Source organism: Perca fluviatilis, chromosome 18 (genome assembly GCF_010015445.1).
Source record: "Perca fluviatilis chromosome 18, GENO_Pfluv_1.0, whole genome shotgun sequence".
NCBI lineage: Eukaryota > Metazoa > Chordata > Actinopteri > Perciformes > Percidae > Perca > Perca fluviatilis.
The window spans coordinates 16490642-16517965 of NC_053129.1; the positions used below are offsets into that span (position 1 = coordinate 16490642).

General features: G+C 40.8%; 1 protein-coding gene and 1 long non-coding RNA gene across 12 annotated transcripts; one reads left to right on the plus strand and one right to left on the minus strand.

Annotated features, from left to right (window-relative positions):
* Positions 1 to 8: 8 nt before the first annotated feature.
* Positions 9 to 27233, minus strand: snap91b (synaptosome associated protein 91b). Of its 11 annotated transcripts, none has more exons than XM_039781539.1 (23): positions 26593 to 27233; positions 26212 to 26488; positions 19133 to 19275; positions 18576 to 18651; positions 17537 to 17639; positions 17296 to 17389; positions 17083 to 17194; positions 16876 to 16982; positions 16751 to 16792; positions 16062 to 16135; positions 15826 to 15831; positions 15254 to 15266; positions 15037 to 15161; positions 14308 to 14381; positions 14101 to 14115; positions 13348 to 13518; positions 10275 to 10373; positions 6783 to 6848; positions 4291 to 4377; positions 3683 to 3744; positions 2552 to 2629; positions 2326 to 2439; positions 9 to 1490 (listed from the first exon to the last, which is right to left on the minus strand). In XM_039781539.1, the coding sequence occupies exons 2-22, from the start codon at positions 26339 to 26341 to the stop codon at positions 2353 to 2355; spliced, it is 1764 nt and encodes a 587-aa protein (XP_039637473.1). In that variant the 5' UTR covers positions 26342 to 26488; positions 26593 to 27233; the 3' UTR covers positions 9 to 1490; positions 2326 to 2352. The 11 variants fall into 11 exon arrangements, 10 of the variants coding, with proteins under 10 accessions (XP_039637473.1, XP_039637475.1, XP_039637477.1 ...); XM_039781541.1 differs by having other exon boundaries at positions 4291 to 4362; positions 26593 to 27232; XM_039781543.1 differs by having other exon boundaries at positions 3713 to 3744; positions 4291 to 4362; positions 26593 to 27231.
* Positions 11225 to 25692, plus strand: LOC120546561. The gene is made up of 4 exons (XR_005636882.1): positions 11225 to 11308; positions 14268 to 14441; positions 17790 to 17854; positions 24670 to 25692. It is a non-coding gene; the product is annotated as an uncharacterized LOC120546561 (long non-coding RNA).
* Positions 27234 to 27324: the final 91 nt, after the last annotated feature.

Sequence of the window (27324 nt, forward strand, 5' to 3'; positions counted from 1 at the left end):
CGTGAGGGTAGTTTGTATCAGTGTATTTGTCTTTTATTGCATCTCATTTGGACTCACATGCAGGTGGGGGTGAGGAAGAAAGAACAATACCATCCATAATAACCCCCCCCCCCAAAAAAAAAAAAACAACAACACAGCCTTCATTTGAATACTTAGCAAACATTATTTATCCACATTATTGTTGTTTTTTATGTGTCGTCTTTATTTTTCTTTCAACACTTTGTTAATGCCATAATGGATTAAGATACAGTCACTTTTGGAAATAAACAACACACAGAACATCCAGCGTATACTTGAGTGCTTTACAGTGAGAGTCCTCAGGACTTCCAGTGGCAGTACATGAACAAATGTACCGACCGCTGCTGCGTCACTCAAAGAGGACTGAGGCCACATCCCAACCACATACACAAATGCTTCCTTGTCTCTTTGATTTCCACCCTAACATTAAGTCATCTTGTGTGGAGACCGAGACAAGGAAAGAAGTATTCCCAGATTGACATGTGTCGCATGCTACGATGCAGTATCACTTCACACCAGCTGAGGGCCCAACAGCAAACACTCGGGGCAAAGTTTCCATTCAATACTGCCTCTGATTTCAGATTGAGGGATATGTACAAAGAAGGCGGGGAATTTTTTTTTGTCTACTTTCCTTATTTTTAACCATACAATTTGACATAACTAAAAATATATGATACATTTTTTTCCTCAAAATAAAGATTAAAGAAAATATTTATAATCCATTATTTAAAATAGTCTAAAATGCATATGTCAATTTGAACACAGTTCACACATTTTAGCATGTTTTATACAATCCCTAAAAAAAAAAAAAATTTAACTGAACACAATTTAATGTTTGATGATAAGTCCAGATTTGCAGTGCAAGTTGTTACCAGGTGCATTTGTTCTCCAAAAATTTGAAAGTAGACAGGTGGGAGGATGGATGGCCAAGCAGATATAGGTACAACCAAGTTTTTTTTAATGACATAAACATAGCTCAGTATTAGTTTGGACAACAGGGGCAGAGGGGTGGGGGTGGGGGTTGGCCAGTGAAGTTACACACACCGAACACAATCCACATTTAACAACACAATCCTCGTCTGGGAGATGCGTCAAGAAACCAACGTTTATCCACCATTCCAAGTCAGCTGATACGTGGAAATCCAGAATGAATCTGAATACACATTTATTTATTTTTTTGTTCATTTTCCATAGTATATTAAGTAAAGGATAACACTGAATTACACACACACCCACACACACATAAACTGAGTTTTGTTTTTCTGTATCTAGGGTTCACATTCACAGTTGTGCTACAACATTAGATAAGGAGGACAGGGCTTTTTTAGGGGTGGCGGCTGGTAGGAGGTCAGAGGGCAAAGATCGTGGATGTAATGGCTGGTTGGCTGAAGGGGCTGGGGCATGACTGAGGGGATGGCGGTGGGGGAAGTGCAGACATCCACATCCACAGAGCTCCAGACACACTGACAAACCTACAGAGGAGGGAGAGAAAATGAAACTTGATTAAAACAAGTGCTCTCAATAGAAATAGGTGAAGTCTAATTATGTATGCTCTGATAAGACAGACAGAGACTCAGATTCAGAAACGTAGAGACAAAAAAAATATGTTCAGACTGGCAGCCCAAGTCAGATTCTTGACATATGAAGCTGCACTTCCATTAAGTTGGGGGGACTTGCAAGAGATAGAAGGAATGGTCAAAACTGAAGCAGATATCCTAACTTTCAGTCAGTAGTGTGGGCCAAGCTGGATTTTATTTTTTCATTGGAACCTCCCAGCCTGGTAAATTCACTTATTTCCACACCTCCAGTTAGTAGTAGCGCCAACCCACTGTTATAGATTTGTAGTCTCCAAGGCCAAGCCGAGATAATCCTGACGACAGTACTATGATCTCAGGTTATCCTCTCAGACCTGACAAAGCTCCCAGAGCAGCAGAATACATAATACAACTGTGTTCCCCTTTAAAACAAGACGTCTGTTTGTGATCTCAGATTATGTCTTTAGTGCAGACATGGGTTGTGAGCAAATCTACAAAGTAGTTTTTCCTTCTGAGATTGTTTCATTTTCTAGTATTTTCAAATGCCTAAAGAGCTGAAAGTAAACATCACTTCCTTTAATCACCTTGTGACATTTCAGATTTTCACATTCAGGGCGCATTAACCCTGTTATCTTGCCAAGACTGCAGGATTAAACATGTCTCACATGTGGCTAATGTTTGGTACAACAGAGGATTCTGCTCCATAACATTTGCCATGACATGACAAGCAAAAAGAATACATCTTGATTCTTTAAGTTGCCTTTTTATATACCTTGGGGGTTTTTACAGGTCAGCCAGTCTACATGAAGTCCTTAATGTTGAGGTCATCCAGAGCGTTCCTCGGTGGTGCAGGCTTTCTGGGGCTCTGGGCTGCTCCAGGAGACATCTGCAGACATATCTTCTTTTAGCATTTAATCTCCTTTTGTCAGAGCAGCTGTAACATTTATGTATGAAATTGTCATGAGTGTGCATAATCCATTCAAGAGTGAGTGTGTTACCGGTGTTCCGGGGGTTGTTCCAGTGGCAGGGAAGCCTGGCCTCACCATGGGCATCATGGGAGCTCCTGGTGCCCCAGGCTTACACAGAGACAGACAGAAGGGGAAAAGAGACAGTAAGACACAAGTGTTGGACATCTGATGGGTGTGAGGGCCACCTAATGGGATAATTGTCCATCAATGTCCAGTAATGTCCAGAGTGGTTCAGAGACATTACTAGACCATGGTCTTACCATGCAGAAGCTGGGGTGAGTCCCCATAAAATGAGGAACACCCATGGGTACGGTCTAAAGGTGTGGAGGGGAGGGAGAGGAGGAGTTGGGATGTTACTACACTACATATAAGACAGACACACACACACACACACACACACACAATACACAAACACAAACACAAAAATAAATTACACAGAAAGATTTCTAGCAACACACGGAAGTGATAGTGAAGACAAAGGCACGCCAAACTTGGACAAAAAAAGACAAACAACACAACAAGAGCCCTAACTTAACCTAATAGTTAATAATAGTCCTTGATTTACACATGCTCAAAGATTTAGAGAGCAGAGAGGAAGCCTTTTGCAGGTAGCCTTAAGATGAGAGAGTAATTTCTGTTGTGAACTGAAATATCCAGAAGAAGCAAATATGTCAATGAATGGTTGAGTTCAGCTATGAGTGGCTTGCCTGGGCTCTAACAGGCTTAACAGAAAGAAACTTAAGAGAAGAAGGAGAAGCTGTTTGCAACAGCTTCTTAATTTTGCGCTATAATTTGCCACTTCATCACTCTCCAGTAGATATTCCAGAAATATAAAAAAAAAACATTTTGAGCCAGACTGCATGTTAAAATCTGCTTACATTTTGGCCTTTGGTTTGGATTTTCTAAACATTTACAACCAGTGCGTGTGCTCTATTGGAGGTTCTATGAGATGTGTCATTTAAATGAAATCCACCAGTAACTTATAGTTTGCTATAAGTATTGTTTCCTTTCCCCACTGCCACACCTCTCAGTTTCCTGGGTCTATGTTTGGACCTGAAACCTGGAGAGCCAGATGAAGGCAATGCTTGTGATGGCTGCTATGCCCTGTCTGTCGCTGCCATGCGGCTCCACTCCATGCTATAAGACACAGACAACATTTACCATGGGAGCACCCCAACAGGGGGGAGCTACCTGAGGTGCCGCTGGGGTTCCCATTGTGAGATCTGAGAGAGAGAGAGAGAGAGAGAGAGAGAGAGAGAGAGGTACTGCAAAATCACTGTTTTCATTTACTGACATTATAATGACCACATGGGATAAGAAGATTGATACCGCGCCATAAAATAGGGATTGTCATTTTTACACTTTGGTTATTGTACAGATTAAACAAACAATATGTAATGTATTAATAAATAAGCTTTATAGGAGCTGGTAGACAGATTTTGTTACGTTTGACTGAACCAGGCTAGCTGTTTGCCCACTTTTTCAATTCAATTCACTTTTATTTATAGTGTCAGATCATAACAGATGGTATCTCAGGACACTTTTTAGATAGAGTAGGTCTAGACCACACTATAATTTACAGAGACTCAACAATTCCCCCCAAGAGCAAACATTTTGGTGCAATTCCAGTCTTAGTCTTCTCAGTCCATATCTAACGGGCAGACATGAAAGTGGCATCAATCTTCTCATCTAACTCTCACAAAGAAAGCAAATAAGCGTATTTCCCTAACTATTTAAATCAATATCTATGACATCTAATGACTACTTACTACTTGCCATGTTAGCCATGGAGGTGTCAACATCCCCCGCCTGAGGGGTCAAAGTGGGCTTCATTACATCGCCTAGTCCATCAAATACTACAGAAGGGAGGGAAGGGAACAAGGAGGGGAGAGGAGGGAGATATTAGCATCCTTCAATGCGAGAAATCCTCACATTAGCAGTCCTCCTTACTACTGGGGATTACCATGACAACCAATAGATGTCTCCATGACAACAGTGAGAAGAGAGGGGCATTGAAATGTGAGCTAGAGAGCAGGTTCATATCATAAAATATGAAATTAAATAAGATCTATAGCAAATAGTAAAATAGAAAATTTCATAGTGTTAAGATAATGATAAATGTTTTTTTGTTTAGTGCAGTCTGTGTGTAAAATAACATGTATAATAAATCAAGTCTGATGGGAGACATCTGTCAGGTCAGCTGCTTACTACAATTGTAATTTGCAATATGGGCTTAGGAAATAAGAACTTGTATGTGGGATAAATACCAAGCAGAGTTTATGATCATATGTGAAAAACAGAACTGCATCGTACCATCATAACAACATGCACAAGGGATTCAAGAATATATTTTGGTATTGCTTGTTGGTAAATTTGATTTCTTTCAAGACTTTTACTGTATGTATGTGATTGCTGCAAAAATTATGATGAGAGCAAAAGCACTGCAGCTACAATGAAGCCGGGTTAATTGCTAAAGAAGCACTACATAATACTGCTACTTCACACACTCTGTAACCGTCAAGCGTCTCGTGGTGACAGGGACAGTGCAGCTGAGCTTGCCTTGCACCACTGCAATGCAGCAGTGCACTGTGGGAAATTAGCGTGTTAAAGAGCAAGGGAACTCACCCAATCAAATGGCAGGAAGCAAGCAATGAGCCAGCCCAAGAGCCAGATGGAGAGGGTGAGTGAAGAAGAGAGAGAGAGACAGAGAGAGAGAGAGAGAGAGAGAGAGAGAGAGAGAGAGAGAGAGAGAGAGAGAGAGAGAGAGAGAGAGGAAAGTAAAAAGCACAGATGCCAGAGAGAAAATGCAGTGAGGTTTAAAGGAGCGGGTGACAATGAAACCATTAGAGTTTATTGCATGAATGATAGAAAGAGAGGGGAAAGAAAGAGTTAAGCCTTAAAGCAGTAGTATTGCAGACCGTCAGTATATATAACATGAAGACCAATGGCACAGGACAGGAGATGACTAGGAACCAGGTGAACGGGGTTCATGTTGCCATAGTAACAGTTACCACAGGGGCCGTGAATGGTGGCAAAGATCAGAGGGAATCCCCAGAGACTAATGACCACAGTCGTGCTATGCAAATGAGGTGATGCAATGATGACGTTAATATAACCATATATGGACTCAACAGGGAATTTGCTTTACTGAACCAATGACAAGATGAGTCAAAACATCACACCCAAGCTTTTATTTGATGGGGATATGGTATTCAGTGTGATAATCAGCAAATTAATAAAACTAAAATGTACCTTAGTTAACAGCAAACCATTTCATTAACCATTACCAGAGATAATAGAAACAGTGACTGACTCCACAAAACAGCTGTTTTTTCAGGCAAACACTGTTGTAACCAATTGAATGGAAGATGTCAATAAAGTACATGATATTATAATGACAAAAACAAGGCGTCATGCAATTACTAATGAATTAACAACAGCTACAGTCATGGATGGATTATAAGAACAAACATGTAAAAGACCCCCCACCCCTTCTACAGATTATAGGAGTAAGACACCCAGACTGAAAGATAACAAGCGTCTCTATTCGTCTCTAGCGTCTCTTGCGTCTCTTGCTGCATCTCATTTAGTGTAACAACATTTTGCACTCAGGTTCTGCTGTTGTTTGAAAAACTGCAGTGCCTCTTCGTCTGTGTTATCCATCTGTGTTTATTTTATGTCATTCATGTCAGTCTGGTGTGTTTGTACTTCCTTTTTTATGTAAGCGTGCAGTCCATAACGTACAGTGTTGTGAATAAGAATTTCCCCTTGGAGACAATAAAGTCTAAAAAGTCTAAACCTCAGCATTTAGATTACACTGGAGATGAAGAAGCACACTATAGAAAATATAGGAAAACGTCAGTTAGCCCGAGAGGCAGGCTATATTTTCTTAAAGCAGAGCTATTCTGCTGTCAAACTCATTTTAATAGCTTTACTAATGTGACTGTGTTTTGATGAAATATATAGCCAAAGTATTCTGTGCAGCTATAACATGAAGGAAACAATACACAAAAACAAATATTGGAGTTGTATACTGGATTTGGTCTACTTGATATAAAAAGACTCTGATCAGGATCAGAGGCCCTTTGGCCTTTGTCCAGAAAGCCTGTTTGGTAATCCATCCATGGCTAGAGCACAGTGTGTTTCCCAGAAATGGAAATATTTCTGTGAAATGTCTGCAACGTGTTGGCATTCCCTCCACTGCACACACTATGCATGCAGAGTGAGATTTCATTTGTTTTTTTTTATTTGTATTTTTTACCTGACATGAGCTCAGCACCGGGGGCAGCAGGAGCAGCAGCAGCTGTGGCATCTCCTCCTGTGGACTCTGGCAGGTCAACCCAAAATACACCAAACCATGCCATGCCATGCCAGGTCAAAGTAGGTTGTTGAGCCATCGCAGCATAAGGGCAAAGAAGGGGTAATAGTCAGCCTTCGGCTTCACGCTGGTAATGCCAAACAAAGTGCATAGAGTTAGATAGGAAGACTGAATACACAATTATGTATATTTACATAAAACCAGGAAACATTGCTTTCATATGCACACATCCACACATCTCAGCATAATGCCATACTCATTTGACAGTCGCAGTAAAGCATCCACCTGCATTTTCAGAGGCACCAAGGCCAAGAAAAAAGAGGAAAGTAAAAAACAAAAAAGAAAAGTGAAGTCGTAGCTTGCAGTTCAGAAATAATTTGACTATTTCAGCATGATCAAGCTTCATCAGGTATTCCCATTGTTACAAGATATCTATGAGTTTCAACACAAAAGTACAATATGCAATAACATAACTTCCCAGTATTTATAAAACCTAATATCAATTTTAGTAGTTTAATTTGATGTTTCCCAGATTTTACTCTTCTTCTTTAGTAATGTCTTCATGAACAGGGGAGGCAGAGTGAGGGCAGCCGGACATGTGAGTTACCCACCACCAAACAGGTTCACGATGGCTCCCATGTCAATTTTGGGTGGGGGTGCGGAGGAGAGGATGGGGGCAGGGGAGCTGAACATATCTGCTGGGAAGGGCAAGGTGGAGATAGTGTTTAGAACCCAAACATACTCACGCACAAATACACACATACTATTGACCCGTTATTTATTATAATGCACATTTATCAATTGCAATCGCAGTGCATGCAGTACATGCTGGAATGGGAAAGTAGGTAAGAGTGATTTAGTAAACGTTTCAGACAGCTCAATAGCTTTTAGCTGACCCATAAGAGAGCAATCTCATTTCCTTTTTTTCCCCTTCCCTGATCAAAGCCAAGGACAAAGCTGAAAATCAAGACAGGATATGAGAGTAGAGCGCACGAGAGATTGCAGAGTAGGTGCAATCGGGTACCTGCTGTAAACAAGTCAACACTGGGAGCGGGGTCTGCTTTGGTGAAGCTTATGTCTGGCATGGAATCAAAGATATCTATGAACACATGCGCACCCAGAGACAGGAATATTAACAAACACTTTGAAATGGTCAGGTTGCTCTCACACACAGCAGCCAACTGAAAAAGGCCTTCAATATGTGCAGATACATCTGATACCAATGAAGAATAAAAGAGAGGAGAGGATGACAAGCAGCACCAGATGGGGGAAATCAGCAGGATGCTAATCAATACGACTAAGAGCACAAGACATTAAGATTAATACCGGACCACACACATCTCTAACGTTTACCGCTGAAAAGGTCAGTCGCAGGGTTGGCAGCGCTGGGAGCGCTGGGAGCTGAAATGGTTGCAGTGGTGGTGATGGTGCTGGATGCAGAGGTGAAGAGCGGGGAAGGGGAGGGGGATGAGCTAAAACAGGCATCCAGCGAACTACCCAGGTTATTATTCTCCACAGTCATCATGCCGAAAAGGTCTAGACCTGAAGACGCTGCGTTGGTGCTACCATCCAAGGGAGCAAAGGGGTCTTTGGGGAAGAAGTGGGGTGGGGTGTGAGGAGGAAATGTAACACATACATAGAAGGGGAGGATGTTAAAGACTTTTACACAACATAGACACATTTTATGTGATGATGATGAAAATACTGCTATAAACATGAAAGCTGAGGAGAAAAAAAATCTGAGAGGAATGATAGGAGAGAATGTGCAGAGCTCCAACACACTCCTGCTGTCAGTCCAAACAACTAAAAATAGCATCTGACAAATGAAGCAAATATTGAGCATCTTCACAGTATATAAACCTGAGGAACAAACCACAACTAAAACCAGGGAACTGCCACAGGCAACCTTCTCCATAACAGAAAATGCACAAATCTTCTGATGCCAAAAGATAAAAGACAAGTAAGAGCATTGTTCTTGATCGCCATGGAAACAACAATAGTACTGTCCAGACACCAGCAGTAATGAATAGCAAATCTATACGCCTACTGTTCCTGCACAAATCCTTGAGATGAAGCCATGATTAAAATGTGAGACCAACCAGAAATGCACACAAACACACTGGCACAAACAGCTCTGTAAGTTATTGAACATCTTTACATTCACAGTCATGGCACTCAAACCAAAAAAGGGTTTATTGGATTTGTTTAGGGGGATTTATTGACAGAAATGGGATATAATATTCATAGTTATGTTTTGATTAGTGTAGTGACACTTCATATCTACATAAGGGCGAGTCTGCTTCCACAGAGTCTGCCATGTTTCTATAGTAGCCATTAAGGGACAAACCAAACACTGGCTCTAGAGAGGGTCTTTCACGTTTTTACATCACCTGAAGGCCACCGTAGGTTCTCCTACACGCTTGGAAATTGAGGGATGAGGGAAAGGGTATTCAGTTGGTTGCAATCTGCAACCTCACCACTCAGTAAATCCTACACACTAGTCCTTTAAGTAAAAGAAGCAATACCACAATATAGACATTTTCCATTATGAGTCCTATTTTAAGCCTTACTTAAATAAAAATGCATAATTATTGTCAGCAAGATTTACTTAAGGGAATAGTTTTACATTTTGGGAAGAAAAGTTTATTCATTGATTTACCGAGAGTTAGATGAAATAGCTACCACTCTCATGCCTGTATGAAAAGCAAATTTGTGTTTACTAGGATGGGAAAGGAATGTCCCGCCCTACCCTGCCTTACTCTGCATCTGATTCGCTTACCCTGGTATTCTTACCCTAACCTTAACCAATCTCACTCCTCATAACTTAAACCCAACTAATAGCCAATCAAAGGCAGAATAGAACAGAACATTCCTTTGCCATCCTAGGAAATGCAAATTTGCGAACGATAAACGATTTATATACAATTTATTTTATTTATTTATATACAGCCAGTAGCAGGTTATCTTAGCTTAGCACAAAGACTGGAAACAGGGGGAAACAGCTGGCCTCGCTCTGAAAGTGATGTCTTTGCACACCTGCTCCCTTGCTTTTCCTACTGTGACATGTCAAAATGTCTTCTGAAAAAAGGCCAAGTTTAACTGTAACTAGCAAGCTATTTAAGTCAATGTTAACTTCATAAGGTTATATTGGTTATAAATGTTGTCTTCGGCTGATTTTCTCACTTTAAAACAAGGACCATGTAAAGGGATCCTAAATATGCATTTGTTGGGTACATCCTTGATATAATGCTAAACTATCAAGGTTAAAGGTCACCAGGAAAAAGTCAGTTGATGATCCTTGTAGAAAATAGCATTGTATAACTCATTCAATTGTAGGTACTTTGTATACTTAAATTTACTTTGTTACTTTCCATCACTGACTCAAACTCACTCACACAAACAGACACACACACAGACAAACTTTCTGTCACCCACCAGCTCCAGCGTTGGCGGCAGGGGCGGACGTGGCAGCGGCCCCACCTTCAGTGGCTGCTACAGAGGCCTCAGTGGAAGGAGCAGATGTTGCAAAGGCATCTGGGGTTCAGACAAACCCCACCAGAGGATAGAGTCGTCCAGAGAGACAGATGAAGAAGTAAATAAGAAAATAAGGAGTCAAGAAACATGAGGAAGAAAAGAGAGCATCGGGAAAATAAAGGTAATCTTCTCGTGACAGTAGCTTATTCAACTGTAAAAAAAATGGTAGCTTGCAGCCTTAAAGGGGTGATAGAATGCAAAACCGATTTTACCATAGTTGAAAAATTACAGTTTGGTGGGTAAATAGGACATACATAGAACCTCAAAATCCCATCGAAACCTCTTTCCTCTGCAAATCTCACAATTTGAAACTGCTGCTGAAAACGGGCGAATCTGAACAAAGCTAAAAGTTGACATCAACTTCTCAATTTCTCCTCATTTGGCTCTACCTTCTATCTTTGTAACGCCCCAAAATTTACATAGGCCACTAATTGATCTGAGGTCAGTTAGTCTTCTAAATCTAGGTCGTGCAGATCTCTGCTATTCTATTACAAAATTCACTTCTGAGACTTTTTTTATGCGAGAAATTAACTATGTAAAGCTCAAATATGGGCCGTTTTATGAAAATTGATGGCTAATCTGCTGGGACAGGTGGCGGCTGCTGGCCGGGTTTGCTGCCTTCCCTGTCGGCCTCTCCCCCTTCACGGACCCGCTGAGCTGGAGCTGTGTCAGGATCTCACACACGAGCTGCGCTGTGTACTTTAGAAAAGAAGAAAGTTTGGAGGTTTTGCAAGGATATTGAAAAAGAACCACGGTCGTAAACGCAGTGTTCCAGACTGTACAACGGAATAGCCTACTGGCCGAGAGAAAAGGGTTTAGAACGAGTATATCGGATGAGAGGGAGTTGTTGATCTAACGCAGCACTGCAGAGGCACTGGCAGAAGACAGGCTTGCAGGGGTTCACTCTCCTCTCCCCACGCTTACTAGCTACAAAGGTGAGTTGTAATTCTTTGGTGGAGTTTTTTTTATGTCGCAAGAGTAACGTTAGAACAACACTAGTTATAATGAAAGTGTCAAAACTTTTTTATTTTACATAAAACTTATGTTTTAGCCGCTGTGGCTTACGCCTGGGCATGTCTGGGCATGTAACAGACAGTGTGTCTGTGTTTATGTGTGCGCTGTGCAGTGGTGTGTGTGTGTGTTTGTGTTTGTGCGCTGTGTGCAGGGCAGCAGTGTGTGTGTGTGTGTGTGTGTGTGTGTGTGGGTGTGTGTGTGTCTGAAATATGAGACCTGCTGTATCATCTCCAATGTATTGTGTATGTGCCTCAACCAGTCAGCACGCAGCTCATCTAAATATTCATGAGCATACCTTATTTGGAAGAAAAGCTGTCGTTCCAAATAGAGCCATTACACAGGGATGCATAAGGGCCAAAAAAAATAGCACCTGGGCCATTTTCAGCCCAACAAATGTTAAATACTCTATTAGGAGACCTTAAGGAACAGTGTGAAATACCCTATATAATCATTCTATCACCCCTTTAATATAGGACATTAATGACAGACAGATGAATAGACAAATGGGAATACAGACAGGAGGCACTACACCAAGGATTAATCTACTGCACGAAAGTAAGCCTAAAATCTACAAGTGTTACAGCTGCCATTTGTAGCTGATGCCAAGTGACAGGGTTTGATAGAATTGCTTTTCACTGAGGTCAAAGAAAAGCATGTCTGCCTATCAAACAAGACGCATGTGGAGAATGACTGTAACAGTTTATGTGCAAGCGGAAGGTGAGTTTGTGGCTGTACATAATTACATAATGCAGAAATATCTGTGTATGTGGAGTGCAAGAGAGAAAATTAGATAATGCGTGTTTCTGCAAAGTATCATCCTATTTCCTATGGAAACCCAAAGTGGTCATATTAAATAAATGAATAATTATAAAATATATAATCAAATTAAATAATTATGTAAAATGAAGCAATTATTTGTGAAATCAAACCACTCATTACTCAGAAATGTTATTTCTTTTCATGACAGCTGTCACAGCCATCTCACCTTTTCAGCCAATCACATGCCCCCTGCCTCTCTTAAGCAAGCAAGCTGAACAACTGCTGGGAAATTTTGCCAATTGGGTTTATTGTTAACAAGAGCCGTTAGCTAGACATTTCACAGTCAAGTCTGCATGTTCCTCAAACAAAGACACAGAACTACAGAGTTGAGCAAAAAGACAAGCTACAGCTAACAGAAGCTAGCTAACACTGCTAACATGGTCTCTGATGCTGAGTAATAGTAATATAAGCTCACAACCCAGCTAGGTAGATAGCATATGTGGCCTTGTTGAGCTTGAGGTGTGTATGTGTGTGTGTGTGTGTGTGTGTGTGTGTATTGTGTTTATTTACAGCAGCAGCCTCTAGTTTGTTGATGAGGAATAACTAATATTGTTGTTGATCTAGCTAACAGGAGCTAACTGGCAATCTGGTAGCAGTTGTAGAGGCTGGAGGAATGTGATTGGCTGAAAGATGAGGGGATGTTGAAAACAACATTGTCACAGAAAGTTCTATGTTGTATAGGCTTCGCCCTCTAAGAGCTGTCGCTATTGGGTTAAGGACGAAGGGATAAACCCAATAGCGACAGCTCTTAGAGGGCAAAGCCTATACTCATAGAATCTGGAGTTACAATACGTAACTATTGTTATATCATTAAATAAATGTGTTATCGGGCAAATGTCATTATGAAATCAACATAATTTATCTATTTAATATTGGATACTTTTCTAGGCACGCTAGGCAGTTGATAGCTGAAAATGATGAAGGTGTGCGTCAATGCATCATTAAGACTTCACTGTTTTTGATGATGCAACTTCATTAGCAGAATGCAGACAATATCAGTGACAAATCAGCGTAGTTCGTCTACATACTGTATGTGTTTGAGCATGCAGTCGTCTTTGTGTTATCATATTTGTGTGATGGTTTTAGGGTCGAGCTTCCCAGAGTGATTCTTTCGTAGAGAATTATCTGGAAGCCCACTGACCTCCCAACAGATCCATATTGGCGGCGCCAGGGGAGGTGGCGGCTGCTGTGCTAGTGGGAGGAGCTAGAGAGACTCCAGGTTCTGCGGCTGCAGGAGTGGGCGTTGCTGCTGCAGAGGAGGGGGCGGGCTCTGCCGTGAGGGTGGGTTCAGATAGCAAGGAATCGCCCATTTCTGCGAGTACCAACGGGGTGTTTGAAATCCCCAAAGAAAGGTACCAAAATAAACCCCAAAAGAGCAACCAAAATAACCAGTCGAGTCACCGTTACAACAGTGAATAAAAGCAAGCCAAAACAAATGTCCAATACAAATTATAGCCAATTAAGAAATGTTGGAATTGACCAAGCAAAGTAAAATCCAAATTTTAACCAAATTAAAGTTAAATTATTCAACACCATCCAGTCATAACCAACAAATAAAAACAACCAACCAAAATAGCCCCCGTTGTAAACCAAAAACAGACAATGGAGTATGTGGAGGGAAGGGAGAGAGAAGGCAGAGAGAAACAAAGAGACTACTCAGACTAAAGAGAACAGCTTGAGGAGACAAACAGGGAGGATTTGTACAATACAGTCTATTTTCATGTTTAATTTGGATTAAAACATTGACATTGTTTCCAGGTTGCCTCAATTTCAGATTAGAGTTTTTGTTTTGCTGTGAATGTCATTGAGGTGTCCTGGAGAATGTGTTAAGACTACACTAGTCTAGACTACTGTAGAGGCTGGAGGAGAAGTGAAGAGTAGAGTGAAACCTCACCTGATCCAAGAAGATCTTTAGAAGCAGGAAACAACAGAACAAAGAAAATACATGTTAGTTTAAGCCCAAGTTAAGACAGTTTTTGACCATTCACTAACAGAAAATAATTACTTATATGGCGATTTAATCTACTGTGAATGCTAGAATGTGGATTTGTATTCTTTCAGATGAACCAGCAGCTGAGTTGATGCAAGGAGGGACACTTACCTCCCCAAGACGTGGGGGCAGCTGATTGCCCTGAGGGACCCGAGGAGGACAGCGGATCCAGGTCCAACAAGGAACTGGTGAAGGAGGCAGATATGGAGAGCGAACAACATGCAGTTCATCATTCTTTTCAGAAGGTAATTCTTTTATATTGGCTTGTAGCGGAAATAATTAAATGTTTGTGTTATCAGTGATAGCCACAAACAAGACTAGAGGTCTACATTCACACAGTGAGGCTGTACTTAACGATGTGTTAACATGCTAACATTTGCTATTAAGCACTTAGCACGAACTACAGCTGGGGCTAATGAGAATGTCCATTAATTACTGTAGCAAATTTCATGGCAATCAATCCAACAGTTGTCAATAATTTCACTCAAAACCAAAAATGTCAACCTCGTGGCGCACAAGGAAAAGTCAGGTGATCACCACAGTCAGGTGGATTCATCCTCTGGGAACCATGAATGCAACCCATAAAACAGTTGTTCAAATATTTGAGTCTGGACCAAAGTGGTGGACCGACTGACTAAAATCCATCCCTGGAGCCACACGATTGCTTGACTAAAAATAAGATTGTTACATCCAGAAACTTTTTAGGGTTAAACTCAAACTATATCAAGAATCGCTGCATAGTGAGCTCTTAAACCTGTTTTCAAAGGTTGCACGGGCCATTTATTGCCAAATGTTGAGAATCATAGAAAGGCAGAGAAGCGAGAGTTGACAGGCACTTACTCTTCAGCTGGCTCAGCAGCAGCAGCAGCGGCAGCGCTCTCCCCAGGAGGAGGCTGCAGTGTGGGAACAGCGTTTGAAGATTTGGCCGGAGTCGATGTTGGAGACACGTTGTTTGTCGGAGACCCCTGAAAGATAGACAGAGAAGCCCCATTTTCAGTAGTGCATCAGACTGGAACAGCGCAATAAAATTATAGACTGTTTTGACTGTGCCTCTCACCTTTGTTGGCGACCTGAAAAAGGGAAAGAGTAGAAGGAATTGTTAGTGCTTTTGCTTGAAATGGACAGAACTCCTGGACACAGACTAAAAATGATTTAATGGATCTATTTTTTAAAGGTGAAAAAAACCTCAAGAACAAATATGCAAGACAGTTTGCATCATACAGTATGTGATCCAATGAAGAGTTAATTTCCAAAGCAAAACACTGTATGTCCAATTGTTTTAAAGACTCTCATTTTGTCAACATTTTTAATCAATTCAACTTTGGAAAAAAACCGTCATATACTGATTCACATTGCATGTCAGGATGTGATAATACACATGAGGTGACCTTATCAAAACATGTGTATCTCACATGTAATCACATCAATGCACACATTTCCACATTAAAACCAATTTGCCGTGGTGCAGTTATGCTTCTATTCACATGGAGATCACCTACATACTGCATTTCCCGTGAATAAAGTGTACGTTTACCTGATGAGGCCGTGGGGGAAATGATAGTAAAATAAATCTACACAGTTTTCTAACAAGTTAGTAAACTCCAAACAAAACATACAGCATATGCTCACCCTTCCCTGGTGATTCCAAATGAACACAAAGGGGGATAAAAGAAAGGAAGGGTTAAAGGAAATTATAGAAATATAGGCCTGTTTCTACCAGCATTTCTCTTGGTTACATACATTTATTTTCATGAAACACTAAGAGGGAGTTTCTCAGACTACTTTTGTTGTTATGTCATCCAAATTCTTCTAATCTGGCTTCACACTGAGTATCATAAGAAGCACCCAAACTGACAATTTCTTACCCCTTCTTTCCACCCTTCACATCCTCCAGACCATTCATGTGCGTTTCCAGACTCTCCAGGATACTGCTGGGAGCCTGACAAAAAACAACAATCAATAAATAATCCTAATCTATTTGTCTACTACATCGCAATGTCAGGCTGTGCAAGTCCATGTTTAAAATAAGAAAAGTGATAATAATTTGGATTTGGAAAATCTCTGTTCAAGGTTCTTTTTTTGTCATGTGCACAACAGCAGAAGTAGTCGTTGGCTCACTGCATAGCACACATGCATGTACAAACACACACACACACACACACACACACACACACACACACACACACACACACACACACACACACACACACACACACACACACACACACACACACACACTTTTGTGTGTCTGAAATTCAATTAGGATCAACATGCCAACACGCCATCCTGTATACAGGCACTCAGCCAGGGCACCCTGTGTTTTTGTGGTTACCGGGTCCTCTAGAGGCGTAAAAGGACAGTCTTCGTCATCTGAGTCTGCTAGATCCACTACTACCCCCGGGTGGAGACACTGGGGTGGGGAGATTTATAGTGGGTGAGTTGTGAGTGTAACTGTGTGTGTGTGAGAGGTGGAATGGGTGGTATTCATTTGACCATTCTTGGTCGCAATCCTTCCAGGAAAATAATGTAAGAGCCACGATATATTTTAACTTACGTAGTTGATGTCAGGAATGTCGTTTTTCTCAACTCCAACTGTCTGTTAAAGGAAAAAGAGTTTAAGAGTTTTGTCAAGACGTATATGCATCATTATGGCATTAAGGACTGTTGATTGCCCCATACCTCAGCCAGCTTCATGAATTCCCCAATCTTTGTCACCCTGGTCAGGAACCTCTTGTAGATCTCCAAGGCCTCCTTACAGTCGCTCTTCTTCATCTTGAAGTATTTCTCTACATACGGGAAGCAAAAGGTTTGCAGGTTCAGATACTCTGTGATGCATGTTTCATCTTTGGAGAAATGCCAAATGAAAGATACTCATGGACTACCAACCTAATAGGTTGATGACTCCGTCATTGTAGGATGCGAACAGTTTGACCAGGTCCTTGAAGAGAAGCAGGAATGCAGCATTGATGATCCCATTGTTCAGCTCCTTGGGATGAACCTGAGAAAGGAAACAGAGGACATGTGAGAATTGGAAGCCCTGGGAAAACCTCTGTCTTGTGTTGCTGCATAGTGCTGATATCAAGCCAAAGTCTGACTCACATCGAACTCCAGGAGTGTGTCAATCTGAGTCTGCAGAACAGGCATGCCTTTCAACAGCTTCTCAGTGGTCATGGTCCTCATCACACCCTCAGCACTGAAAGAATACAACAGAGTGAGAGGCTCCACAAGGATGAGAACAGCCATTGGATATAGCACTCAAGTGAAGAAAAAGCCTAGATGGTAGAAAGTAGAGATGTGAGGAAGCATAGGCACAACCTCTCTGCCTCCATGTTTGACGTACCCCTTCTTCACTCTGGTGAAATCAAAAGCCATCTGGCGGTAGGCGAAGGCTTTCTCGTTCAGGTATCGTCCATACCGTCTGATGAATGTAGACATGTCATATCCTAAAGAGGAAATGTATGTCAAAAAGCATAGATAGATAGATTATACATAATCAGCAAGTTAATTGGTGTAAAATTAATTTAAAAATGTTTTTTTTATTATTATTTCTATATATTTAATTCAATAAATATTTCTCCTCGCTTTCTCCTAAGCTTTCCTTGGCCCAAGGGGACTGTGTTTTCTACAAATTGGGCTGAACAGTGGCTTCTTGCAGCAGGTAATATATTACTTTTCGACAACATAGGAAGATAAAATCTAGATAAAAATCACAATCCATCAATTTAAATCTTTATATTCTTCAAGGGAAAAACATAAAAGAAGAATACGCGATAAAAAATGGGCTGAAAAGTAAAACTACACATGTATCCAAATTCTGTGAAATTCAGCTGAAACCATTAGGAACTGCAGATTTGGCCTTTGTAACAACCATTATTATAACATTGATACATTATTTGCAGGTGCCAGGTAACAGTTATCTGTACAAAAAGCTGAGAAAATACCTGCACGCTGCTGTCTTGTTACCAATTTCTTTTTTTATTCCACATGGACAACATTTCAAACACACGTGGTCATTTGTTAGATAAACCATCCTTTCATTATTTGCTTTAGAACATCTGAATTGAGGTCGTAGATTCATTTTCTTTTTTATATTGTCAAAGAAAAATGCACTAAAAGATAGGGCATCCCAATACAGCTGGGTTGACTAAGAATGTAAACAAAACGACCAAGCAAAATGTATGACTGTGAGAGCGTAATAACACATGAACCATTAGACATTTGAGACAGAAATTCCAGCATCTGTTTGCATGCATGTGTGAATGTGTATGAGTGTGTGTAAATGTTTTACATGTGTGTGATCATGTCCAGTCCCATCTATGTATTTGCCAGATGTCTGGTTTATTTCCTGTTTCTTTTTTGCCAGATGATATTGTTCTTACCGTGAGAGCCGGTTTTGTCGATAAAATTGCTGAGGTTGAAAAGGGAGGTCCTGGAAGCCAAGTACTGAATGAACCTCTGAGAAAGAGAAAAAAAAAAAATCAAGGGCAATAGAGGAAATAAAGTTAAAGTTAAACACAACAAAATACTTTAACACCTAGAACTTTTCTTGATGTTTCACTCTATCATATAGCAGCGTTTACAGACCTGATTGCATGGATTACTGCTCACAAACTGAACCTACAGGACTTATTTCATTACTTTGAAGAATTGTGGTCAACGCCTTTATTTGTTTAGCTCCACTCAGCACCACACACAACCCTCAATGCACTCAGAAGGCCGATTTCAGCTCTCCAAAGTGGTAACCTCGCAAGTTAAATATCAAGACATTTAGTATACATTTGGAATGGGTGATCATTTAGCAAATCCATTCAGTAATTTCCACCATTTATTCCAAGACAAAAATTCCAAAACAATCAAATCAAACCTTTGTATTTATCTTATATCTCTGAATTAAACTGGATTGCACCTGATTGGTCTGCCTGTCTCACCCACTAACCTCGTTGCCGTGGACACACATGTGATGACTGGTGACAAGGGCCTTGAAGACGACCACCCAGCTGGCATTGGTGGCTCGCTCAAACAGCGTGTCAGCCATCTGAGGAATGTTCACGTTGGTGGTGTTGGTGGCTGACACCAGGTCTGTAACACAGCCACACGGAAACATTATCATCATTGACATCATGTGAAATTTGGAGGTCTGAAGACATAAAGTAGTTTTTTAGACGGGGAAATTTCATACAAGGTGGTATGTAAGACGAGAGGCACGGTTAGTCTAGTCAAATGCCTACATAATTTGAACAGCTTTGATTAAGTGGGCAGGCGATTAGTGTTTGCTGCAGAGCTGCTCTAGACACCCATGAGAATATTAGGCCAGGAGGAAGACCTGATGTAAATATGAAATTATGTTGGTGCACAAGCCCACACACAAATGCAGGCACACACGCACGCACGCTGACAATGCAGAAAGACTAAATAATGCTTTGTCAGCTCTTGACCCTGGATGCCAGTTTAGACACTCAGACAGACAGAGAGGTGTCCAACAGTGGTGTCCAGACCATTGCAATAGTACAATGTGGAATAAGTGTAAAATGTGATGGATCTCATTTCTCAATCCATTTCAAGCACAATTCCTCTTAGTCCACTCTCACACGTATCTGCAATATTTTCTGCCAAACTCTCTTCCTCCTCTCAAGTGTGAATACTGCATCTCCTTCTGTGGGTCAAATAAGTCACTGCTGCTTCACGGAAATACTAACAGTTAGCCAGAAAATTTATTTCATTTCTTACATATTGAGATCATTTATATTAAGTTTATTCTAGACTCTTTTTTTTTATGGATAACATACTTTATATTAGGACTGAACATAACGATCCTTTTATCAGTTAATCTGCCAGTTATCTTTTTTATTTACCAATTGGTCTAAATTGGTCTAAAATGTCAGAAAAAATTCCAGTCCAAAACCAAAACATATTCAATTCATCATCATACTGTATAGGTCAAAGAGGAGCAGCAAATCTTCACATTGAAGAAGCTGGAACCAGAGAATGTTTAGGATTTTTCCTGAAAAATTACTTTAAAGCGCCCATATTATACTCATTTTCAGGTTCATAACTTTATTTTAAGGTTGTACCAGAATAGGTTTACATGGTTTAATTTTCAAAAAACACCATATTTTTGTTGTACTGCACAGCTCTCTCTCACTGCTGTAGATCCTCTTTTCACCTGGTTTCTGTTTTAGCTACAGAGTGAGACCTCTTTTCTTCTTCTTTATCTGTACTATCTTTGATTGCACTCGCACATGCTCAGTAGCTCAGATGTAGATCATGTCAGCTAGCTAGCTCCATAGAAGTAAAAGAAAGGCTGTTTCTCCAACTTCAGTCAGTTACAAGGCAGGATTAGCTGGGAGACTTCTAATGAGGGCGCACATGTAAGTAGTTCTTTTGTAGATTATGGTGAACTTGTGTGTGTTGTAGCAGTGCTTTGCTATTGAGAAAGAGGTACCATGCTAGTGTTAGCATTAGCGTTAGCATGCTAATGCTAACGCTACGAGCTAACAGTTGCGGTTAGCCAGCTCATTTCGGATTGTGATGTCACAGTCCGAGCCGATTTTGAACAGCTCACTTGGAGACTGAACGCAGGACACATTCAGAAACCGTATCTCACTCAAAACAGCATGGATGGATTTTTTTCAAAGTTTGTATGTGTGTGGAAGCACCAGAGACACAAAATAACACCCCAAATCCCAGAAAAAGTGTTTTTTTCATAATATGGGCACTTTAAAATATAATTTTTTTATCAAAAAATATGCCAGTCAAATTCCTGTCGATTAAATAATTGACTAATTGTTTCAGCTCTATACTACAGTATAGATGTAAGCTGAGATTTGCATCATAATTTCCTCTCAATCATTTTTACATCATAATTTGTGACACTTTTCATTTTGACACAAACATCTACTCGTAAATTTATCACAAGATTTGTGAGCAATCATTTGTGAAAAATTATGCTGCCACCATTTGCAATCTGCATGTAAGCAGCAGACATAACATATATCTAACATCTTACTTATTCTTTCTCTGATGTGGGAGTTTATTATTAGAGAGAGAGAGACAGATGGCCACAGAAACAGTCACATATAAAAACAGAGCGATTGAAAATGTTTTATTAATGAAGTTTATTTCAGAATGTTTGCCAATCATGCCAACCACACTAGAGGCCCTAAAACATGTTTAACGTACCTGACATAAATGTATACAGGGGCACATCTTGTATTGATGGCACAGTTGTGGTAGAAAAAGAACAGAATAACAATATCCTTTAAGTTCTTGAAATATAAAACATTATATATACTGCAAATGCATTTTTTTAGTCCGTCCCGCTGACATTGACAGCAGAGCAATGAGGGCAGGACTGACTGTATCTATACCGAGTGCCAGAGAGGAATGCAGCAAATATTGGCAGGCACCTCTGATAATGGAAGGAGTGGAAGGCCATTATATCGAACAGGCATTGGCCTTGTCTTGAGTAAGTAAATACCAAAAACCAAAGACCAAAAATACAGCAAGGGGATGAGCAGGAGGGGGGCAGAAGGGAAGAGAAAGAGAAGCCCTCAAGGTAAAACAGCAGGTAATCTGATGAGTGCACTAATGTAGACATGAATGTCTACATTAGTCCCCTTTTGGGACAATGTGTCTGACTCCAATAAAAGACCTATATATCCCTGTGCATTTGTTAAATTGGAATTACATTGATCCCACGAAAGAGCCAAATAAGACGATAAGATAAAGTAAAATGACATAATACAAAACCGTATTATGTCTGTATTATGTCTCGTCCTCATTTGTTACTTTTTATTACTCAACATACGTTTCTTGAGGCCACTGTGACTCTAACTATCTTATAGTTATGGCTTAAGCTAAATAAGCATACACTAAAACACACTTGGTCTCTTATGGAAACATTTTACATTCTTATAATATTTATGTGCAAATAGTAAGAACATTATTCTACATGGGTCATAGTGGCAGGCTGGACAGAGGGGTTGGGGGTTAGGGTGGTTGGGGAGGTTGTAAACAGATTATCACTAATCACTGGTCCTGGTCTTTCTATGGTGGCTGTCTCACTGCCCATCCCCCGAACAGCACACACACATACCTCTCTTGGTACCACCTGTTTCATTCTACGCTCACCACACATCTTTATTATCAGCTTTGTGTCACTAGTGCTGTTGATGTATAATGATTCAGGTTTATTTGATTATCTTCCCAGCACAAGAAGAAATAGACAATGTCACATTAGTGTTTTTATTCCACACTCTACTTTTGTTGTTCTGATGTTTTCCTGTTCCTTCTTTAGCTCCACTTCTCTGTGAAATGGCCGAATATTACATTCTGCCTGCAGCCTTTTCAAATAACACACACAAACCGAGAGACATGGTCCACAATGGCTGAAATGTGATTATGTAACATTATCATGTCACTGGCACAGCTACAAGTTAATAGTAGCATGATGAACACAGCGCTATCCACAGCCATACTTTCAGTTCATAATACCCAATAATAACTGTGTATGTAGCTTATTTTTACAGTCTATGGTATGTAGATATGTTATTATATCTGTTTACTGGTGTTTAACTGGCCATATCATAGGATATAATCCATGATTTCTGTTTTGTGTGTGTGTGTGTGTGTGTGTGTGTGTGTGTGTGTGTGTGTGTGTGTGTGTGTGTGTGTGTGTGTGTGTGTAATGAGGATTGGCTGAGCTAAATAAAGACTAGACGGTAATCCAGTGCTCTAAGAATGAACTGAGGCCCCATACTGTGCAATTGTATGTTTGTGTGTGACACTGTGTCTTTTTCTAGTCTCTGTCTGCTGTAATCGTTTTTTTATGCACAACAAATCACTCTCGTAGTAGCCAGAACATTCCAGATAAAATTAGACAGAACTCATACATTAACATTGTGTTGATGTGTAGATTCATCCAGATAGCCTAATTCCTGTCAGCTATTTAAAGTAAGTGCCATCCTGACAGCCTTTCTCAGAAGCTTTCACACCAAGTGTCCAAAATAACTTCCTTGTTAGCTCATTCACTACTCCCTATATAATAGACACGCAATAATTTATGAGCAGTAAATTGAGATTTCTAACACATACACCGGTGTAGAGTTGTACAACTGTTAATCTTTGCATCTATACATTGTGACAAAGTGTGTGGCATTGTTAACGCAATGCTAACATTGTGGGAAAAGAACATCAATCTCACTCTCATGATTCAGACACTCAAATAAAATGCAATCCAGTAAATAGAGGTTATAGGAGGCTATATAGGAAATAGGGGTTGGTTTCATGCAGAAATATAAGGCTACAGCCAGCAGCAGGTTAGCTTAGCATAAAACAGGGGGGAAACAGCTAGCATGGCTCTGTCTGAAGGTAATAGAATTTACCAGCCAGCCTCACAGTGACGACAAGAAGTTACTGCTCCCTGCCAAGAAAAAGTCTGGCACATAACCCCCTTGAAAACAGCAGTCTTTTTTTACACTTCTGTGCTGGTAGTTGGATTTTGTTCAGACAGAACCAGGCTAGCTGTTTCACCCATTTTTCCAGTCTTTATGCTAGGCTAAGCTAAACTGCTTCAGGCTGTGGCTTCATATTTACCGGACAGATACGAGAGGGACCATTTAATTTCTCAGCAAGAAAGCAAATAAGAGCAACTTCCCAACAAGACTATTCCTTTAAAGACCACATCGTGCATGCTTACTGTGGCTCCAGCAACTGTGTCTCACACATGCACACCATCATGTTACTGGACACATAATCTAACTGCTAAATGCTTATGTACATGTGGTCAACTGCTTCCTTCAGGTCGGTACATTGATTCCACTCCTCGAAATAGCTATTTCTACACCCAGTACATTTTTAACATGACCTCAGATGAATTTATACCTATTGCCTTTGGTGTTGAGTAAACTCTTTTATTTGACCTTGCGTGGACTACATGTTCCCTTAAATTTGTAACAGATGCCCTCCAGTGCACTTTTCACAACAGCTACTGTGTCTATATACAGTGCACGACTAAACAAACTCAAATATGAAATTCGTTAGCAAGAAATAAAACACAATTGACACCTTGGTTTCATTCCCTGCACTGAAATCAAATGCAGACATTAAAGCCAGTAATTATGTGTGCTGGCCTGCACACATAATTACCTTTGCAGCTTTTTTTAAAATTTAAATCATGGGTCAAAAGGCACCTGTGACACACCCACATTCAAACCAATCACTTCAAGCTGTTCATCGTTTACATTTTGACATGTACAATCAGAAAACAGTAGTGGCCATTCGTCCTCCTAAAAATTGCCACTTGTTAGAAAAACATTTTAGTCAGTAAGCCGCACTCGAAGACTATTGCAAATACATTCAGTGTTTGGTTCTAGTTAAATAAATATACAGTCATTATGATTGGCTCTGGGCACTAGAGATAACAGGCCTGTCATCTGTCCTCTTTCTTCTAACAATTGCCCTCTGTCATTATAGTGCCATCCCTTGACACTCTCAATCTGTTGTCATGGAAACGGACTGCACCACCACCGCCACCAACAACATGCACACGCCCACGCCCACCCCAAGGGTCACTGACTGTGTCACCGTGGAATAAATATGACTTATTGGCTTTCTGTATATATCTACCATCAAAGAAGCTCTTGTAAATAAAACATACTGAAAGATATTTAATTATTTAGGCAGCCTTTACTTGTACTTTTTTGCTCTTACTTCTTATTTTCAGCCTAAACTATATCAAGACAAAAAATAATAATCATTGATTTTTTGAGGTTAGGAATTTCCTCCAGCCAAGACACACATGCAAGAGAAGCACAGTGGCCTACATACAAGAGGTTTTTTAAATTGCCCTAGTAACAGATACAGCATAACCTCATGGACTAAAAACCTTAGGAAGACAACACGTCCATATGTGTGTCTTGTTTATTTGTCTCATAAGTCTAGTTTATAAGGATATTTCCACATGTCTGGAGAGTTTGTCATATCAAGAGATCAATAAAGTGTCTCCTGTAGTTTTGAGAAAGAGGTAAAGGCTTGTACCAGTCCAAGTCTGTGCAGTCGAAAGTTAAAGACACAGAAAACAAACCTATGGACACAGCAGAGAGTGAGGGAGCAATGGTCTCTAGTGCATGGCTAGCATTAGCATTGTCACCTTTGGCTGTGTAAATAATGCAAGGCAGTCATTGGCTGATTTTTAAATTATTCAGCAGGGGAGCGGATCACAAGATATAAGGTCCTAGCCCAAGACACAGGACCAGACCTGCCCAGCGACCACACAGACACAGACAGACAAAAAAGGAAGACATGGAGGGCCAATCAGACCACCCGTCATCTGCAGTGCCATGCTAGCGCTTTGGTCTGACTCACTGTTTATGCTATATGACAGTAATTAGTTTGTCATAAGGTGGCCCCTGCTGTCATCTGGAGATGTGTCAATAAAGCTGTGAGGTTTGATAATGTTATTCATCTGCGCCTTTATGGCCCTATACCAGCCTAAAGTGACTGATGGAACCCAAATAGGTCTCTTTGCATGTTTTTCATACAGCATAAGCTTAGAATTTACATTTTAATTTAATATAACACTTGCACTTCCTTCACTATCCAGAATTGCATGCCTTCAGCAGTTCTGCTAAAGCTTCAATGTGTAGTTAAGGGAAGTGTATTTGCAGAAGCACAGAGAAGGGACATTTAAATGGTCTTGTGCTGAGGATTACTTGTCAGTATGCCTTAAAATATGACCTTTTCTCCCTCCCTCTCTCCTACTCTCCCTTTCGCTCTCTGGGTTTCCATCATCTGTATTGGAGGCTGACAGGAAGGGTCACCAGAGGGGTCATCACCATGGCTGCATCAATTCATCATGGCACCACACCCATTTAAGATAAGGGAATTAAGGAAAATGACTGGTCATAATGATATGCCCGTAATGGCATGTGGTCTGGGTGGATGTGTGTGGTGTATGCAGCCTTTTAGCCTAGGCCCTATAAGGCAGTAGGAAAGAAGAAGAAGGACTACACTTACACTCCAGGTGCTTTTTCTTGGGCGCCATCACTTCATGAGTGGTGGCTTTGCAGACAGCCCGGGCCATATCTGATCCCGTTAGCTGGTGTTGCGCAGCGGCGATGCGATCCGTGAGCGTTTGCCCCGACATTTTCTCTCCGTTGAATCGACCACCTCAGGAATGTATTTCACCACGGGATGATGAAAAAATGTGTGAATATAGACCGGCTGATTCCCGGTGGTTGAGTTGGCGGAAACCCCGGCTTTCCTCTTCCCCGAATGATAGGCCTGTGACCTTCTGTGTGGGCGGAAAAAAGGCACTCAAACCACTACATAAACCATATTTTTTCGAATCAAATCGTGCAGTTTCGTTGATGATTTGCGCGGTGACATGAGACTTACGCAAGGTTGTGAATTCCCCTCGGCTCGTCCCGGTATCGGCTTCGTTCAGTTCAGCACCTTGGACAGCTAATGCCACTCGGTTATGTAACACTAAACTGGCAACGAAAGCTATTTTCTCAGCCCGCAGCAATTTGTTTAAAAAGAAATAGGCCAATGACAAATGTGTTACAAGAGTGTCCAAAAAATATTCTCGGAAAATGACAGAACGTAAATCAACACTCCATAGGTCGGTCAAATATCCCGTTTGGAGGGGGCATAGGGTTTGGCTGTCTCCTCCCGAGTCAGTGCATCAAAGGGTTTTCAAAATAAGACAACCCACAATGCCCTCCTTGGTTGTCCGATTGTGGTTTTTCTATCCTCTTAGATTTGTCCGTTTTGGCTCAGTAATGCCGCTTCAGATGCTGTGGTCCTCTTCTCAGATCGAAGGGATATGCGCACCGCTCCCCGGTGGTGTCGCCAACACTGCGCAGAGCAAGATGCTCGGGAAGAGGAAAAGGCAGAAAGGAATTTCCTTTTTCTCCCCCTGTCGTTTGTTTATTTATTTGGCCAATCTATACGTCTATCTAGACTCTCCTCCTCCAGAGGGGACAGGGCCGGATGACACACGTCGCATCCCACATCTTTTAAAGGGGAGTCACTATAGGCTGTAAGAAACTCATATGCGCCAAAGGGTTAATATACGAGCGTGATGGTGGCTCATGTGCTGCTGCATGTAGGCTATGCATATGTGCT